Source organism: Tinamus guttatus, unplaced genomic scaffold (genome assembly GCF_059628265.1).
Source record: "Tinamus guttatus ecotype Peru unplaced genomic scaffold, ASM5962826v1 Tinamus_guttatus_pri_ptg000356l, whole genome shotgun sequence".
NCBI classification, from domain to species: Eukaryota; Metazoa; Chordata; class Aves; order Tinamiformes; family Tinamidae; genus Tinamus; species Tinamus guttatus.
In genome coordinates, this window is record NW_028288890.1 from 3,563,236 (window position 1) to 3,581,379 (window position 18,144).

Genomic DNA, 18,144 nt, shown 5'->3' on the forward strand with positions numbered 1-18,144 from the left:
TGCCTACAGCCAACAGCTCCAGACACAGGATACTGTGACCCTCTTTGTGCACCTTTGAAAAAATGGCCAGTTATGACAAGTCTGTCCCCAGTTTACATCCTGTATTTTGTTCTTTGCTCACAGTTTGGCTCAGAAATGCCAACAGCTGTGCAACATGCAAATGTAATGCAGAATAGCTTGGAACTGGCAAGGGAAAAAAAAAAAAGGAAAAAAACCCAACATGACTGATACAGAGCAGCACATTCAGTCAGCAGCCTGCAGAAAAGTCTATGTGATAGTGCTGGAGGCACATTTAACTGTCTGACAGCAGAGCTATGTTTACACAGAAGGAGAGAAAAGAATCGTATTGTCAGTCTAAAGTTATTTTCAGACTTCTCAAGTCACATGTATTAGACTGATCTTGTGAAGGATCAAGAGTGATATTCTTGGGTCCCTCCAAAATGCTCTGCATGTCTGTGGGAGTTCCCATTGCCATGATGTTTTATTACTTCCATTCCCTCACTAACAGGAAGGGAAAAAAAAAAAAAAAAAAGGAAATCAATCTCCCTTTGGAAAGGTTAGGAATTTTTGAAATTATGCTTGATACAGCACTTCTATAACCCAGTTTTGCCAAGGCATGAAAAATATCTATCCATATTCTGTGTAACAGCAGGCACAGATCACTTAACGCACACTAAAAATGTGCCTGATCTTAGCAGCAGCTTGTCTGGTTATTACCTTTCATAATAGCTTGCAGTGAAGCTACTTCTTCTTGCCACTGTCTCTTCACTTCGTCAATAGCTTCCTGCTTTGTATTCTCAGATACAGTAGCTATAGCTTTGATGTTCTCCATTTCAGCATGAGCTTCCATCAGCTGTGTCCGCAGTTGTCCCAGATCATCTTGGGCTGCTTGCAGCACTGCACTTTGTCTTTTCAGGTCCTCTGAAAAGAAGTATTATTTCCATTTAGAATGATCAACAAATTCAACATGAAGTGTACCATAGCCACTATGACAAAGAGCAGTGCTCTAACAAGTGGGCAAAGAAAGTACTGCTATTAAAACATCTACCCATAACAACTGAACATTTGTAGGGGTCTTTAGTAACTTTTTTTTTTTATGCCTCTGCTCTTCCCATTTATTTTAAAAAGTACCTCTCACTCATACAGCCACAAGAACATAGACATAACCTGTGTCAATATGTCAATGAAGGTGAAATGTGCTTCCTATTTCTGTATAACTTAACTCATGCTGGTAATACATCTGAAAATTCAAAGGTAGACACCAACAGAAAGGATGTCTGCTCTTCACCAAGTTTTTGCACTAGGTTAATACTGAACTTGATAAAATCCATTTATGTTTCAGTTTATACTTCTGAAAGAGAAGCACACTGAACTACCCGGCATCTACCTAAGAAAACTCTGCATCCGCATTAGCTCTTTACAGTGTCAGTGCCAAAATTAGGCTTCCACCAAGAAAAGGGACATACTCACTAAGGAACAAAAAAAAAAAAAAAAAAAAAAAAAAAGGAGGAAGGAGAAGGGAAAAAAAAAGGCTGGAAAAAAAAACAAGTAAATGTTTGTACATTCTTCTCTGGTATCTCTTCAGCTTGGGAGATGTGCAAGTTGAATGTTTTTTTCTCTTCCCAATTTTTTTTTACTTTCTATCTTTACACAGTTCCTGTCTGAAAAGAGAATTATTGCTGACCTCGTAGGCAATGTCTTGTATCTTAAAATTCCTTTCATCCAAGTGCTAGCAACACAAAGAAATCATACAGAAACACTTCTGTATGATCTGATCCTCATTGCGGCTTTTGTCTTTCTGCTCTCATAAGCTTATACAAGCAGCTTCAGTTTTAATGCATTTTTTTGGCTTTACTTTCCTATGTTAAGGACAGGGAAATCATCAGGATCAGATGTAGATCAATTGTGGTCTTGGAACAGAAGCCATCTCTTCTCTCCAATTCATCATTGGACAGTTGAGCTCATATGGTTCAATTTTTCCTCTGAAGATTGTTTCAGAAATAAATGCCCTTGGCTAGTATTAAAACTTCTACAATGTTTGTCTGCTTACATTCTTGTTCAGACTGAAATTTAAGACAAATCAATACTACATAAAAAAAGCTAGCCACAATGTACAAACAGTACATCATTAAGACTCTCTTTTTCCACTTACCATTTCAGCTGCTGCTCAAAAAGAATAAGCACAGATCTACTGCAGGGAGTAATATTAAAACTCGGTGGTGATGTTTCTGTGTGTGTATCGAGTTGTTGTGCTGACTCCTAACTCCTGCTGGCTTTTGCTTTCTGTCTGTCCCTCATGGTCTTATTACATCTCTGTTTGAGAGACTCCTACCACCTTTTCATTCTTTTTCATGCAGCTGACTATCCCAGTACTAGAAGATGATTCCTTTACACCTTTCATCATCCTTGATCAGATAAATATAGAAGGCATGTTCCCTGTGCATGGACAAGTGGTGAATAGTAGCGAGCATAATAAAGGTTATCCTTCATACAGGAATTATTTGAAGCTTAATTAAACTTTAGAACAATTTAGGGAATTTAAAACTTACCTTCCTTAGCTAAGTATAACTCCTTAAATTTAGCTCTCTTTTGATTAAATTCTTGCTCAAGTTGCTGCTTTGTGCGCAGGAATTCAGCATTGACCTTTTCCAATTCTGCTACTCGTTGTAGAAGATCGACTAAAACAAAACAGAAGATAAGGTCCATCACTAACAGTTAAGGCATCCCATTCTGCAACTTTAAGGTTGGAGGATTATGCATTTAAAATATCTTTATTCATTAGTTCAGCTAAAGCACAGAAAAACTAAGAGCTAAAACCAGATCCCATAGTCTCTCCTGTTTTAACTCAATACTTTACTAAAAGAAAGTCTCTCAGACCATGTTTAGACAAGCGTGCCAGAGATTGCAATCCACAGAATTAACAGTTAATGAGATCAAACCTCCTCACTTCCAGCAGGTAAAAGCCCTGCAGGGAATGCATGCATCAGTATTTATTTACCACATAAGCAATTACTCTACTGGTATGACAAAAAGGGCAATCATAGAATGTCCTTAAGACACGGAAATATTTCTATGATGAGCTCATTATTGAAAAAGCTGTAACACCACCCTATGAAGCTATTAAAAAAAAAAAATCCCACCAAGTTAGAAGCACAACTGACCCTGTCATATTGCACATGAAGATCAATATTAACTTGTTTGTGCCTCGAGAAGTATAGATTTGGTTTGGGTGCCAGAAGGTTTCATATCGCACTCTTCGGAATTCAAATACAAAACAGAAATAAATGATAGAGAAGCTGAAGCAAAATCCCCTTCCTTACCACAATGCCTTGATAAAATAACCTTCCTTTAAGCAGCTGACTGTCTGCTCTGCAATAGCATTTTATGGACACATTCCAGCTTCACCATGCAGAAAAGCTGAATCACTACTTTTCAGTTATAGCCTCTATATAGCACAAGCTAGATACATAAAATATTGATCCATCAGAAGTGTTTACATATCACATACCCAACACACTTCCCACCAACAGCAACTGCTGAAAACACAGTATAAAGGCCACTCAACGTCAGCAGCATTGAACATTTAGATTAGGAAAAAGGTGGAAGCAGAGTTACACCTGACAAGAGTAACATTGGTCAGTCGGCACTGTTGAAATTGTGTGAAACATTTATATTTAATAGCAGATATAAGAGCAGACATGAACCAAAGGATCCTTTAAAGACATGGCTGCTTTCTACCGATTTCCAATTATGAAGACTTGGAGTGCTGTAAAATATAGTATCTAATCTCTCCAACTCAGTATCAGATTTAAGGATATACCTGGATACAGAACTGAAGAAGTTATAAACTTGCTTTTTTATAATGTTAAGAATCAACATGTCTGTTTTTCTGGCCAGGATCCCCTGGCTGGACTATGCAGAGCCAACTGCAGACGGGTACTCTCCAGCAAAAAAACCTGCAGCAAAGACCAGACCCTGAGAGCCAAGCTCCAAATGAGCCAGGAAAGCGGCTGGACCATGAATGGGAATGGAGGAGTTTCCATGGAGCCGGGCCCAGGTAGCAGAATAAGCTGGAGAGTTGCCTTTATCTCTCACTAAAGGCTTCGCCTGTGCTTCTGCTGCCCACAGGCTTCCGCGGGCCATGTCGGCCACGTGGCTGAGCAGCTCCTGGATTCTGCTGGGCAGGGAGGACCGGACGGAGCCGCAGCCCCACGTGGCCACCCTGCAAAGGGCCCAAGAGTGATGTGGGGCTGCCTGGAGATGGCTTTGGTGACACCACTTCAGCCCTCAGGGGTGGGAGCCGGGGAGAGGGCGCTCACCCCGCGCCACCTCAGCACGTTGTGTGGCGAGGAGGCCTGGGGCGCGCGCACAGGCTGCCGGCCACGCTCACCGCGGAGGCCGCTCGTCACCAGCTGCCATGTGAAGACCCCACAGCTGATGGATCCTCTGACTGCCAATCATGAGAGTTGGCAGTCGAGGTATTCTGAGCACAGGCAGCAGCAAAGCTCCCTCAAAAAAGACTCGAGTCCTCCTTGTTACCGATCCTCCTCCCCATCTTTGTTCCACAGAGAGATGGCGGCAGCTGCTCCCGATCCTCTCCTGTGTGAGGAGCTGCATGGAACAGCCCAGCGATACCTCCCGGGAAGCCTAGAGCCTCTGCTGCTCATGGAAGGGAGGACCTGAAGGAGCAGACGCTTCAGTGCTTTGAGCTGGAAGTACAGGAGGTTCAGCCTTCCTAAATCCTCCCACCCAAATGGGGAGAGGGACCACAGAGTGAAAGTAAGAAACAAAACTAAAACTTCAACTCTTTCCTTTTCTACAGTATTCTTAGGTTTGAAGTGTTTTAGCACATGCATTATGTATACTGTTTGGGACCTAACAGGTCTTGGCTTTCTGAAAGTGGAAGAAGACTTTTTCCACTAAGGGCGCACACATCAGTAATACAACATGTTCTCTTGAGGGCAAAACGTTGCTCCCTCCCCAAAGCACATACGCAGAAAAGGTCAATGAAAAAGGGTTTGCTTTCTCAGACATCATTATAGGTCCATTTTTTCTACTAAGCATAAGTTAATTTCACAAAAGTGCTTTTCTTACATATGGGTTAAGATTTATATGATAGAAATATATATATATATGCTGCACTTTCCAAAATAAAAGCACAAATGTGAATCATCATATATGCAGGTAAGTGATTGTTGGCTGAATTAGGTAGATCAGATCTGCCTGAAAATGCACTGATGGCAACGGCAAGAAACCGAGTAGCAGCAGATTTTCAGTTAAGCCTTTACCATTTTTAGCTGAATTCTAGGTCTGAATTTAAATGCAAATCACCTGCCTACAGCACAGCTGAAAACAAAAACTCTGTATTTGCCAAAGACAGTTTAAAACAAACCAAAACCATGTCCACGTTCCCCGCACACACGCGCGCGCTTTGGAATGATGATGTTTGTGCATTTGCCAGTCGCTGACGCTGCGTTCCCATTTCCATGCACGGAAATGCAGCCATGAATATTTAATGACGCCGATGAAGTATATAGTAAACAAGGCCCAGCAGACGGGCAGCTCGTGGGGAACTATGCCCAGCTGAAACAGGATCTTCTATTCCAAACAAGAGGTCAGACCCAGGCACAGGACATGCTGTATTTAAGAAGGCTCTGGAAGACTCGATTCCCTAACTGGTGTCCAGATTCATAAAGAAACAGTTCAAAATCCTAAAGACCTAATTTATTAATTCCTTAAATAGCACAAATGAAATCTGATATGCAAAACTGGAAAACAAACTATCCAAATGCAAAAAAACTAACTTTGGGCAACCATGTATTAGTTGTAGTGAGGCTCCAGAGTACCTGGGACAAGCAGATCCCTGATGACACAGACATGCTGATTGAATTATTAGCTTTGCTTCTAATGAGCAGCATGATTTTGCACACACTTTCTATCAGAAGCAAGGATGACCCTGCTCTCTCCCTATTTAACATTAGGGCAAAGACCTACTATATCAGAAGACTCAAAGAAGGGGCAGTGATTATGAGTAGTTATCAATTTTCAAGCAAATGAAGAGATAATGAGTGCACAAACAAACATCCTGGGGGGGCAGAATTAAACTTTCTCTTAACCCTAACACAGCAAGATTTGAATTTAAGCAAAACACAATAACAACAAACACGTCTTACTGCCTTGTAACTTGAAAGCTGTTTCACACATCAGGTCCCCAGGAGACTAAATATTATCTATGCAAAGTTACCAGTTGCACAAACACACACTGACCGCTCCAGAACTAAGACCGACAAAGCCGATTATCAGTAACATTATTTTTGAGTACCAGGTCTATTTATAAAATTAATGCCACGAAGCTTTCCACTTGATATTTAAAGTGTGAAACATGACAGCAAGAGTTCAGGCCTATACAACCAAAAGCTGACAAAACATCTCAAACTTCAAACATGTATGACAAATGCAGCTGCTCCTTAACACAGAGACTTGAGCACCACTGCATCGTATCAGCTGCAGTAAAGCAAAAATTGCAGTATCAAAAATATTCAGTTGAGCACTGCATGCTAAACACCTAAACACATTATAAATGTTATTATTAACATAAGGTGAAACATATTCAATCTTTAATAGTTGAAATTGGTATTATCTTTTATTTGAAACTGAATGACTTGAACACACTTTTCCACAAGAAGATGTGATCTTCTTAGTGTCTATTCTTGGGTCTTATTTATTTACTTATTTTAGTAACTGTTCATGACCACCTCATAGCCCTAAATCATTCAGGCGGGGTTTTATGCGAGTTGCTTGCACTTCACAGGTGCATTTCTGCCCATGGGAGCTGGGGTCAGCTGCAGTTCAGCAGAAGCATCATTTCACCACCAGCACCAAAGCTGCATGCAGTTGTGCTACTGCTGTTTTAAATCAGTGCAGGCAAATAAACATGAATTCCTGTTTTGGATCAAACACTGATGATTAACAAAAACGCCACTTTGTATTCATGAATAAGACAAGGCATTGTCCTAGGTCTTTGGTGTGCAACCATTTCTGATGCCTTTCACCTTGGACACAAACCAGGCTGTTGCAGTTCTGGACTCTGGGTAACTTAAGGCTAGTTTTATATATCTGCTCAGTTAAACATTATTTGAATCAGAACACAACTGAACAGTATTCACTCACATTAAATGTCACAGCAGTGCTGCTGATTGCGTGTGTCCCTGTTGACAGAAATCAGCCTGAATTTTCTTCTAGCAATTAATCTTCCATTTGCTAAAAGCACCGTTTCTAAAAGTGGCCCAGGAGCATAACCTCGGCTTTCCCTTGCATCTCTCTTTCCCTACCTCTCTGAACCTACTTGCAGGGGCTTTTGCATTCCCATTTCACCAGGACTGCACAATCACTAATGCCCTGTCCAGGTCGCCTAGACAGAGTAGACAACAAGCCACAAAGTGTTTCGGTTGTGTGTGGTCATCCTGCTGCTGCCACGGGTGAAACCTCTTCTCTGACATGCGATGTGAATAGGCTTGAGCAGATCTTTATCTCAAAGGTCTACTGGGCCGCAAGCTATGGTTTGCTAAACACAGAAACTTTGAATTTGTCTACAAAGACCCAAAATACGTTTTTTATAATATGTCAGAAAATGCGTAGAGGAGGCACTTAGGGACATGGGCTAGCAGGCATGGTGCTGATGGGTTTACAGCTAGACTTGATGATCTTGAAGGTCTCTGCCAACCGTAATGACTCTATGAAGACACAAAACTGAGTTACCAATACAATCACCACCACCAGTATTTTCAAGAGGCTTCAATGTAAGGAAAAGAAATGTCTCTGTGGGGGGAGCGGGTGGTAGGAAAGAAAAGCTCAGTGACTTCTGGAGTTTGCCAAGGGCTGGTTTGCCCTCCAGGCTGTGCCCACTCACCCAGCGGAGTCGCTGTTTGTGCAGCCGAGCGGCGCTCTCCAGGCCCCGCTCAGGTTTCCCCCGGAGGTTCCTGCGCGCCACGCTGCTCCGATTACACCGTATCGCTGAGCGCGAGCTAGATAGACGCACCCTGCGGTCACGGCCCGGCTCGAGGCCCCTGGCCAAGCTTTTGAAGCCTTGAGGACAATGTCTGAGCCGGAACGGCGCACCCGTGAAGCGTGGCGGCGCGCACGGGCCCGCGCCGCTCCCTCACGGCCCGGCCTCCATCGCCCCGCACCCACGAGGAGCCTGCGGCAGGGCCCGTCCAACACCCCTCCCTCTGAACAACCCTGGGGTATAAATGTTTTCTTAAAATACAAACAACCGCTGAGCCGAGAAAACAAACTTGGTACAGATCTCCTATTGAGATAATTCAGTTGCTGACTCATTTGCAGTAGGAGGGGAAAAAAAAATCCCTTAAACTTCTATAACATGTTTATCATTTTGTCTATGGATTTATTAATGGCTGTCTTCTTTGGAAAAAAAAAAAAAGGAAATAGAGTGTGACTCAGCTCTCTGGAGAGAAAAAAAAAAAGCAAACCACCCTGCTGCATTGCTCTTTTGGATGAAGAAACTCAATACCTAAAACAAGACTATCCCACTAATCTGAAAATCCCCCAGACACCGCTAGTATCTCATGCTTTTTTACCATTTGTTGCAGGGTTTACGACCTAAGGGTAGCTGTGATAGCATTAAGGCCACAGACTTCCCTGAATACTCTGCCTCCCAATTTCTGAGTCGAAAGGCAAATAAAAGATGACCTAGTACTTAAAAATGCAAAGGAAGGCAAAAGCAGTAAATTATTCAATTGAACAGATAAGTGCATAAGTAGAGCACCATTAAAGAGATATGCAGAGGAAAAAAAAATGTCACTATTTGGGCAAGTGATATGGGCAGTGGCTGCTCTAGGTTAATGTCACTACTACTATGAAGAAATTATCATTTAAAGGAAACCAGCACCTTTTTGGCCACTTCCAAAGCTTACGCCTTCAGCAATAGCATGCAAACTCATTTTCACATGTGCAGCTACCAGGCAGCACTACTATATTTTCGGAGATACCAGAAAAGCCTCTGAATTAACAATAATTCATACATAAGCCCAAATTTATGAGCACGAACAGGCACCGCAAAAGGGAGCTGACACCCGATTTCTCACCCTCTCTGGTTCCCTAACTCAACCCTACATAATTTAGCCATGCAAATTGTTTGGCAGAGAATAAATTCAGGAAGAAAACAGGTGAAGACTTATTTTCAAGTAGCAGTTAATTTCAGAGCATGAGTTATCAGCAGTGCAGGTTGCAGGCATGAAAATACAGTGTCTTAGAATAACCCCTTAAAGGATATAAACCCTAATAAACATCCTGGAAAACATGGATGCCAGATGTGTTTATGGAGATATCATAGTGATAAATGTGCTGTAACAATAATAAAGGATGATTAACATCAGTATTTGATGAGAAGCAGGATACAGTCCCTATCATTGGGGCAAGGCTTCTACAGCAATTTAATAGTTTATCTGAAAACAACGGACTCCTCCCCCCTCAAGTCTCTGTAATCTATTTCTTAACAGAAAATACTGGTATAATTCTATATATTCATATTTATGACACTGCTTGTCAAGCTACCAAAATCCTGATCAGTTTAAAAGGAAGAAAATTCTCCTTCAGCATGAAATTTTCATTTATAGTATAGCATTTTAAAATGTATGATATGCCTAGCATATAATAAAGAGGAAGTAATGACACCTACTCAGCCTGCCGTTATGACCAGTTTAAGGACTAGTGATCCCTGAAAGGGAACTCGCCCCCGACCACATATTTCTTCATCCCCGCCACACGACCACGAGAGCCTCCGAGGCTGCACAGTGAGAGAAGCGATCCAGCAAAATGCTGAACAAAAAGAGATAAAAAAGATCAATTTTCAGCCACATCTGGTCAAGCTCATCACGCAGCTGAACCCGCACCATAGCTGGCACAGGGATGGAGCCTGGTTTAAGCTGACTGGACAAATGAGGTTGAATAACCCATGCACCCAGGAGCTTCTCTGGCAACTCGGCTTCCAGAAGGGGCAGCACATTTTCCCCTTTCCCCCCAGTCCTTTCCTTACACTTCTATTACCAACATGTGGCCTCCACCCCTTCCTTTACGAGAGCTTTAATGTACAAGTCTTCCACCAAATTAGTTACAGTCATTAACCCAGCAGGGCACTCAAAGAAACAAGCCGTTTATTCCCAGGTGAGCGAGCCAAGCTGGATCGGGAAAAGGTCCAAAGTGCAGAGGTGGCACCACAAAGTGGCAGTAACAGGATTAGGAGAGCAGGTCTTCTGCTTTAGCTGGAACATCAGCTCAGAGCCCAGGGCTACGTCTGATAATCAGAGCACTACCTAGGGCCTGCCGCTTGCAAGAGGAATGTCCTGGCCCCCTTTCTGCCCTGTGCTCTCCCTTGTGCAGCACCGACTGCCACAGTCATGCAGCAAAACCTCTTTTTTTGACTTCATGGCTGTCACTTGTAAGTGATAAACGGCCTTGCTCAAATCCTCATTTCCCTTCAGAGCCTCTAGGGGAAGCTTGTGAACATAATCTGTATCAGAGAGCAAATTCCAAAGCTCTGATTTCCTATCATTATTTGCACACACAGATACACTTTTTGTACAATGCAACCAAAAAGGTGCTTTGAGTACAGATGCGACTACAAAACCTACAACTGTAGGTAAAAAACACACTGGAAACCACTTTTATTCCAGGATAGGGTGAGGCTCATTCAGTCTCCTTTTTAAAGCAAATGCAATCCCGCAGTTAGGCTAGACCCTGTAAGAGGCCATCGCGGACACCTCCCAAGGCATCACCCGGGGAACGGCAGCCTCGGGGCGCACATGAATGTCAGCCTTGGAGCAGCAGGAGTTTCGCAACCCTTTAGAGATTTAGTGTCTTAATCTCTAGTTCCATCTAAAAATCAAACAGAAGCTGCAAAGATCAAAGAGAAGATAAAATATCTTCTTAGAAGCACCAAGAAAGTTTAGAATCTGGAGCTTGGCTACTTGCAACTTTCCCACATGTCTAGATGGAGACATTTAAAGTGGAAAATTTTAAATCCTGCTTGAACCAAAATCACTAAGAAACCAAGATGCATGAGGTAGGCGGGCTCAAAAGCAGAACAACATCTGCCCTATCACTGATAGTGAAGCATGACTACCTTTTCAATGAAAAACCGGAGAGATCTTGCATGCGGAGCAAGTAAAAAAAAAAAAACAGCAAGTAGGCTAAAAGGCAGTGTAGCTAGGGAACAATATTGTTTGGAAAAGCAAATTTTTCATGGAGGAAGTATGTAGAGTCACAAGATTTTCTCTAGAGGAAGAAGGATGGAGGCATGGAGGAAACAGATAGAGAGGGTGTGCTCAGGAGAGAGAAAGACACAGGACAGAGGAGACGAAGCCAAAAGTGTATCTGAAGAACAGGAGAGCCACAGACTGGAGGCTATAAAAGGGCTGTGTGACAGGGAGAGCACAGGTGAGGTGACGGCTGGAGAGGAGGACTGAGGGACCCGGAGCATCAGCTGGAGCGCGGTGCTTGTCCAAGGCAAGGTCAAACAACGGCTGGCAAGGAAAAAATCTGTGACTGAAGGTCAAATAAGGCCACATTTCTGAGGAATTAAAAGTTACTTAACCACATGGAAATAGAAATTGCCAGGGGAGAAGGAAACAAATGTGAAGGACCGTTGGAAAGTTTTATTTTTCCCTCTTTGCTGAACAAGGAGGAGTTAAGCCAGGGAAGACAAGCATAGGATAGGGAAGGGAAGACAGGAAGAGACATCACAAGCCAGCTGGCTGCTCACTGCAGTCATGGCTGGAAGAAATGGACGTGAATGGAAAAAGAAGAACACCCCTACGGTTCACCAGGTTATCTCAATGAATGGCCTCGGCACACGATAACAGAAGAAGGCGGCAACTGCACAGAGAGAGAGAGGGAGAGAGGAGTCAAGCTTCCCTTCTGATACTGTGACTACCGAGGGAAGTTTCCTCTTCTCTGACAGGTTAAATCAACGATTTTTCAGTCTTTTTCTTCAAAAACTCTCCACAACTCCTTCATAAAAAGGATTAAGGTCTTCTTAAAAGGGTTATTTTTTCTAGAAGATCCACAGAAAGCAACACAGAAGTAGCTCCTAAACAGCAGGGTTCTGAAGACCACAGGGGAGGGGGAAAAAAAAAAAAAAAAAAAAAGGAGGACATATATCTATATATCTTCATTTTGCACTTACAAGTTATTATTCAGTCTACAGACATTATTATATTAATGCTTATGAAGTAATTCTGCAATCTTCAGGTACTATATGCACTGCTAATCAGGTGACAGGACAATCCTGGATTTTACCTCGACCGTCAAGTATTTCACTGGAGTGATACAAAGCAATTATTTCTGGAAGATACAGAAACATTAACTAAGGGTGTACTACTCACTTGTTCCTCCTATGCCAATTTAAATAAAAATATCAAATGATTTAATTTTTTCCAGATATAATTCACCACCATGCTTAACTGACTATACCATGACTAAAATTACACAATACTTCACTATTTATAGCCGAACGTGCAGAGACTAGTACCATTAGCTCAGACACCACTAAACCAGATACTGAAAACATCTCTGAAAGGAAAGGCTGCGAATCCCTCAGAAGCCCTAGACGTTTGGAGTGAAGGATGTTCCTTTTAAATACACACACAATGGCATTTATAGCTAGCCTTTCATTCCAGTTTTGCAATCGGAGACTGCTTACAAGTCTACTTTCTCAGTGCTTACAAGTCTACTTACTCAGTGATGCTTATCAGTACAGTTTTTCTCTTGGAAGACTTCAGTCAGAGTAAAGCCATAACCTCATACTTGTTTTGTTTTAATATGCATTTTTATTAAAAAGAGAAAACACTTAAATATAATACTAAAAACTTAAAATGTTAACAGTATTTCTTAATAAGTGTTTGGAGCGACAACCCGGGGAGGTTTTGTCACTCAGCCATCACACGCTCCGAAGCAGGCCTGGGGGATTTGGTCTGCTCCCACCCTGTGAGACATTGTTTGTTCTAGTTTTTCAAAAGCTTTTGAACAAAATTCCTTCTTCAGCTGCTTCCAAGTGAGTATGTACAAACTAGCTCCACAGTGGGAACCCACTCCACCCATTAAGGGATAGGGGAAGTAGCTAGAGCATCTCACCAGCAAGGAAAGACAACATCTACTAAGGCCACATTGTACATGACAATGGCGAAGAGGAGGTGGCCAAGAAGCACTATAAATGGATAAAATATATACATATATAGATGTCTCTGCAGAAAAAAAATATATATTTTATATATATATATATATATATATAATTATATATAAAATATATATATATATATACACACACACATTTATTTCTTTCCCCAGAGTTCCAACTGCAAGAGTGAGTTGGTCTATATGCTAAAGTATAGTCACTGTGCCTTCAGGTCAGGCAACAACTAATTATATAGAAGAGGGACACAACATTTTTCAAAATTAAGGGAGAGATTTGGGACTTGGCTTCAAACAGAAAACACAAAACGGACACCCTGAATGCACATATTTCCACTCCTAAGCAAACTGCTCTGCGAAGCTGATCAAAACTGCCTCAGAAATTTTAAAAGGCAGAAATATGCATGTTTGAGGTGTCTAGTTCCCTTTTGAAGCCAAATCCCAAATCCCTCCACTGAACTGACACAAAAAAACATACAGCTTAAAAAGAAAGTGTGAATTAGTGTGTGTGTGTGTGTGTGTGTTTAAAATAAACATCTACTTTTGACTAATATTGAGAACTATTAAACAACGTAATAAACTAAAAGCAAGCCAAATGAAAGCAGGGGGCTGAGGGGCACAGGGGGGAATTGGCAGCTGGGAAGTACCAATAATTCTGCAGTTACTCCCCGAGAGAAGAGTTTAGCATTTGACCATTACATCAGCGGCACAGCTAAACCTCAGTGCTCAAACCAGTCCCCTATCAACCACACCTAGCCATCGAAATGAGTAATAGCATTTGTAGATCCTTCAATTTCGTTTTTAAGAGCGCTGCATCTCCAATTATTCTCCTTCAAGCTGTCTGTGTCTGAGGATCAGATTTGCAATAACTGACATTCCAGGGAGTGCTCCAGACCCCTTCACTAACAGCCCTCAGCCTCTGGGAGATGGGAAAACGACAGCCACATCAATTCGGCTCTCATCGGCATCCCATATTGCTGCCACAGGGACACGATGCAGCTTGTGCTGCTACTGGTGCGACTAAAATCAATATGGGAACATCCTCCCATCTTCTATATCCAGCTGGGCAGTTCTTGCCACTGAGAGCTGGCATAATCTCCAAGCACAAAAATAAATTACAGTGTTCTTACCAATCTAAGCACTAGAGTAAGAACAAGTTACTCCAATGCTGTATTTCCAGCTGGCAGATTTTTCCCATAATATCTAATAACTATGACATTAGAGTTTCCTTTATCACAGAACCTCAACAGATACACTATTTATCAGTCTGACTGTACTAACAGTTTAACTTTACTAGTGCCATAAGAATGGTTCCAGTAATTCGCATCTCGTTGCAATTCATTTTTCAGTCTTGGAGAATTAATGTTTTATGCAAGAGCAGGTTCATCTTTGATGCAGCTTCCAGACATGAGGAGTGATCTTAAAGCCTAAACGTTCTGATGGAGGAAAACTATGTCAAAATGCAAAATGGTAGCCTCATTTGCAGAGATGGCAAAAATCCAGATCCGAATTAAACCCAAGGATGCTGAGAGCACATCATCTTCAAAAATAAAAATACGAACAAAAAAAAAAATCAGACATTACTGCTCCAGCCACGCAATTTTGACGACACAAACATCAATTAAAAGCCACCTTGAGCAGACACTCAGATAATCAGCACACACCTACCTGCAGCCCAGGTTGACATCATTAGCTAAGAACGCACTGCACAAATCTGTGCAGAGCCAAAGGACTCTGCACTCAGCCTTCCTGGGGTGGTTATCAGGGGGAAACTCTGTTACCTCCCACAGAAGAATGAGAGAGTTATCAACTTCTATACGAAGCCAAAGTACAAGACAGGGTAGGACGTGACATCCATTCTTCTCCAGTTCTTTTTGCTATCTCTTCTCTTACAGGACCCGTTTCCATTTCTGGGTGAGCATCAGTATAGAATATTTATATATTACTCTTATGTTGTCTCATACATTTTATTTTTTAGTCTCTTAGACTTGCTTTGAAAAATATCATGAGAGATATGTTACAGAATTACAGAATGCACAAGGTACTTATAATGAATACTAGCAATTAGCAAAAAGCTCTAAGTTTTCCTTAGAGGAACATACTAATCCAGTGCTATTCTGTCATACATAGTTTTAAGTCAGAGGTTAAAGTACTCCTTTAAGCAACAAATTCAATGCAGAAAATTGCAAATGCTAAATAATCCCTTTCTTCAACATTTTTTCCGCACATTAGGGAGCAACCAGGAAGTTTTACGTGACACTTTTTAGCAAGCTGCTTAAAAAATAAAACCAACAGGACCTTGAGAACAATAGAATGGTAATCAAAGTGGATTAAAAAAAAATAGTCCCACTATTGCCAAAGGGGGATGGGGGAAAGAAGCCATTTTAGCAGCTCTACATTCTCGAGCGCAAGAGCACAGCAAGCCCTTTCGGAGCCCACCCAACGCGCACATGCTTCGCACGCTCACCGTCCGGCACAGCACAGCAATTCCTGCTGCGGGGAGGCCTCCATCGCCCTGTCACATTACTACATTTTACCTATAGCTTTCTGTCAGCACGGAAAACGACTGCTCATGAGCAACAAAATGCCTCTGTTCAACTTGTAACCTCTCATGAACAACCACCTTCGAGAGACTGTCGAGGTGAGAAGCCAACGCTCGCCCAGTTCCCCTGCAGTCAGGGAACCCGCAAAAGCCAAGCAAATCCATTGCGGAGAAGGCAGCACCTCTTGCAAGAAAAAGCTATGGGAGACCAACTGCCAGTGGTTTTTCACCAGAAAACACAGCACAGGAACCCACTGCAACAGCAAGCCTTGGGGCACTACGGCATGCCGATTCGCCTTCCTCTTCATGCTTTCAAAACCTGTAATCATTGACCTTAACGGAAGAAAAAAAAAAAATCTAAGCATATTCTTCATTAACAGTTTGACCTGGGAGACTGAACTCCCCAAGGATAAGTCCTTTCTTGCCAAAACGCACAAAAAAACCCGCCCCACACATGTGATTCCCTAGATATGAATTACTGCCCCCTGGAATAGCTCCCAGGACACTCACCTGTCCCCATGCACCTGGGGGAGCACCTCCCCTGCCAGGCGCTGCACATCCCCCTTCCTCCTCCCTACTTCCATATCATGCTGAGCTTCTCCTGGACTATTTCACTCGTGCTCCCTCGCTCTTTCCCACTAAACCTCCTCCCTTCAGACCCGTGGTTTAATCTGGATGTTACCCAGGGGGTTCCTGACACACTCAGTGCTACAGCAGAGGGAAAAGGAGAGTCTCCTGGTCTGCAAATCCTCTGGACGCGGGGGCAAACCCCCTTTCCCGGCCCCCCTCCGCGGGTGACAGGCCCCGGGGAGCCGTCGCCTCCTTTGTCTCCTCGGCGCCCGCCCGGGCCTGGCAGGCGGCGGGGCCCGACTCAGCTCCCGCCCGGGCCCCGTGGCACCGGCCGCGGCCTTGCCGGCCGCCCCGCCGCCCTCTGCCCCGCGCCGGCATCGCCCGGGCAGCGCGGCCGCGAGCGCCGCTCGCTCCCGCCCGGGAGCCGCCCCGGCCCCGCAGCCTGGACGTCTCTGCGCCGAGAGCCGCCCGCGCCCCGTGCAGGCCGCGCCGCGCAGGCCGCTGCGCCCGGCGCCTCCCCGCCGGGCTCCCCCCGACCGGACCGGGCCCGGCCCGGCCGCCTCCCCCGCGGCGCGGCAGGCGAGCCCGGGGCTGGGCAGGCCGCGCCCGGCCGCCTCGCCATTACCGTCAGTCGGCGGGCCCGAGCTCGGGCCGGGCTGCGCCATGGCTCCGGCGCGGCCTCCTCCGCCCGCAGCCGCGGCCTCGGAGCGGGAACCGCTACGCCAGGGGGCTCCGGCGGGAGACGGGAGCTGCCGGCCCGGGCCTCCGCCTCCGCCGCCTCATCCTGACAGCGGCCGCCGGCGGCAGCAGCGGCGGCAGGAGGAGGAGGAGCCGCGCGCAGGCGCCCACGGGGAGACCGCGGGGCCGGGGCGGCGCTGGCGGGAGGCAGCGGGGCCGCCGCGGCGCCCGCCCGGCCCGCGCTCCCCGGCGGGGCCCGGCTCGCGGGGCGGCCGCGGGGGCAGCAGGCCCGGGCCCCCCGGCGGGGCTCCTGTTTGTGCCGCCCTGTCCAAAGGCCCGCGTTTATCGATGTAAAACCCCGCGTTTATCGATATAAAACCCCGCGTTTATCGATACAAAGCAGATTTACTGGTGAGCTGGGGGCGAGCGATGCTTGCAGGACACGGAAACTGGGGAGAGCTGTGGGAACTGAGGTAGCGTCGCCTCTCAGGGGCGTGAGCTGCTGCGGCTGGCCTTGTTTAGGGCTCGCCTAGCCTAAAAAACACTTTTTTTTTTTTTTTTAACCAGTTCTCACAGCACTTCACGCCTTCCGTCGAGTGTCGCCCCAGCTCTTCAGGCCTTGCTGCCAAAATACGCAGTATGGCAAGATGCAGGATTCTGCATTTGGTATTCGGGTTTTGCTCAGCTAGATAGGTAAGAACTTGAAATGGAGGGAAGGTCTTTCAAAATGATTCTGTTTTCAGCCTGTCGAGCCAAATCATTGCAATCTTTGCTATGGTAAAAAGTGGGCTTAATTTTACGCCTTGTCAGCCTTCCCAAGCTGAGATGGGTAAGACCACATAAAATGTATTAGCTCCAGCTCAGGCTTTTTAAGAAGTAGCTGGATATTATAAGCACTCAGCATAAAAAACTCCTCAGCAAATCTAGCCCTAACTGTGCTAACCAAGCATTTGAAGCCCTGTGCTTGTCTGTTGGCAGGTGAATACCCCAATCACTGCTGTTGGCAGCTAGTACAGATTGATTTAGAGTTTAGACCCTCATCCTGTTCATTTCAAATGAAAGCTCCCACTGACTTCAGTTGGTCCGTGATCAAACTCTTATGCTTCACTCCCTGCTGCAAACAGAAGATAAGATAATATTAAGTTTGA

The 18,144-nt window shown here is 44.4% G+C and overlaps 1 protein-coding gene across 1 annotated transcript in view; it reads right to left on the bottom strand.

The window, feature by feature from the left end:
- The window catches only part of RABEP1 (rabaptin, RAB GTPase binding effector protein 1), a 39,052-nt gene extending 21,923 nt beyond the window's left edge, over positions 1-17,129 (bottom strand). Inside the window, exons 1-3 of the mRNA XM_088530123.1 lie at positions 16,944-17,129; positions 2,550-2,678; positions 718-921 (exon numbers count right to left, since the gene is read on the bottom strand). Of these exons, the coding sequence (XP_088386249.1) occupies positions 718-921; positions 2,550-2,678; positions 16,944-16,983 (373 nt within the window). The 5' untranslated portion in view covers positions 16,984-17,129. The remainder of the gene's footprint in view (positions 1-717; positions 922-2,549; positions 2,679-16,943) is intronic.
- Between the last annotated feature and the right edge of the window lie 1,015 nt (positions 17,130-18,144).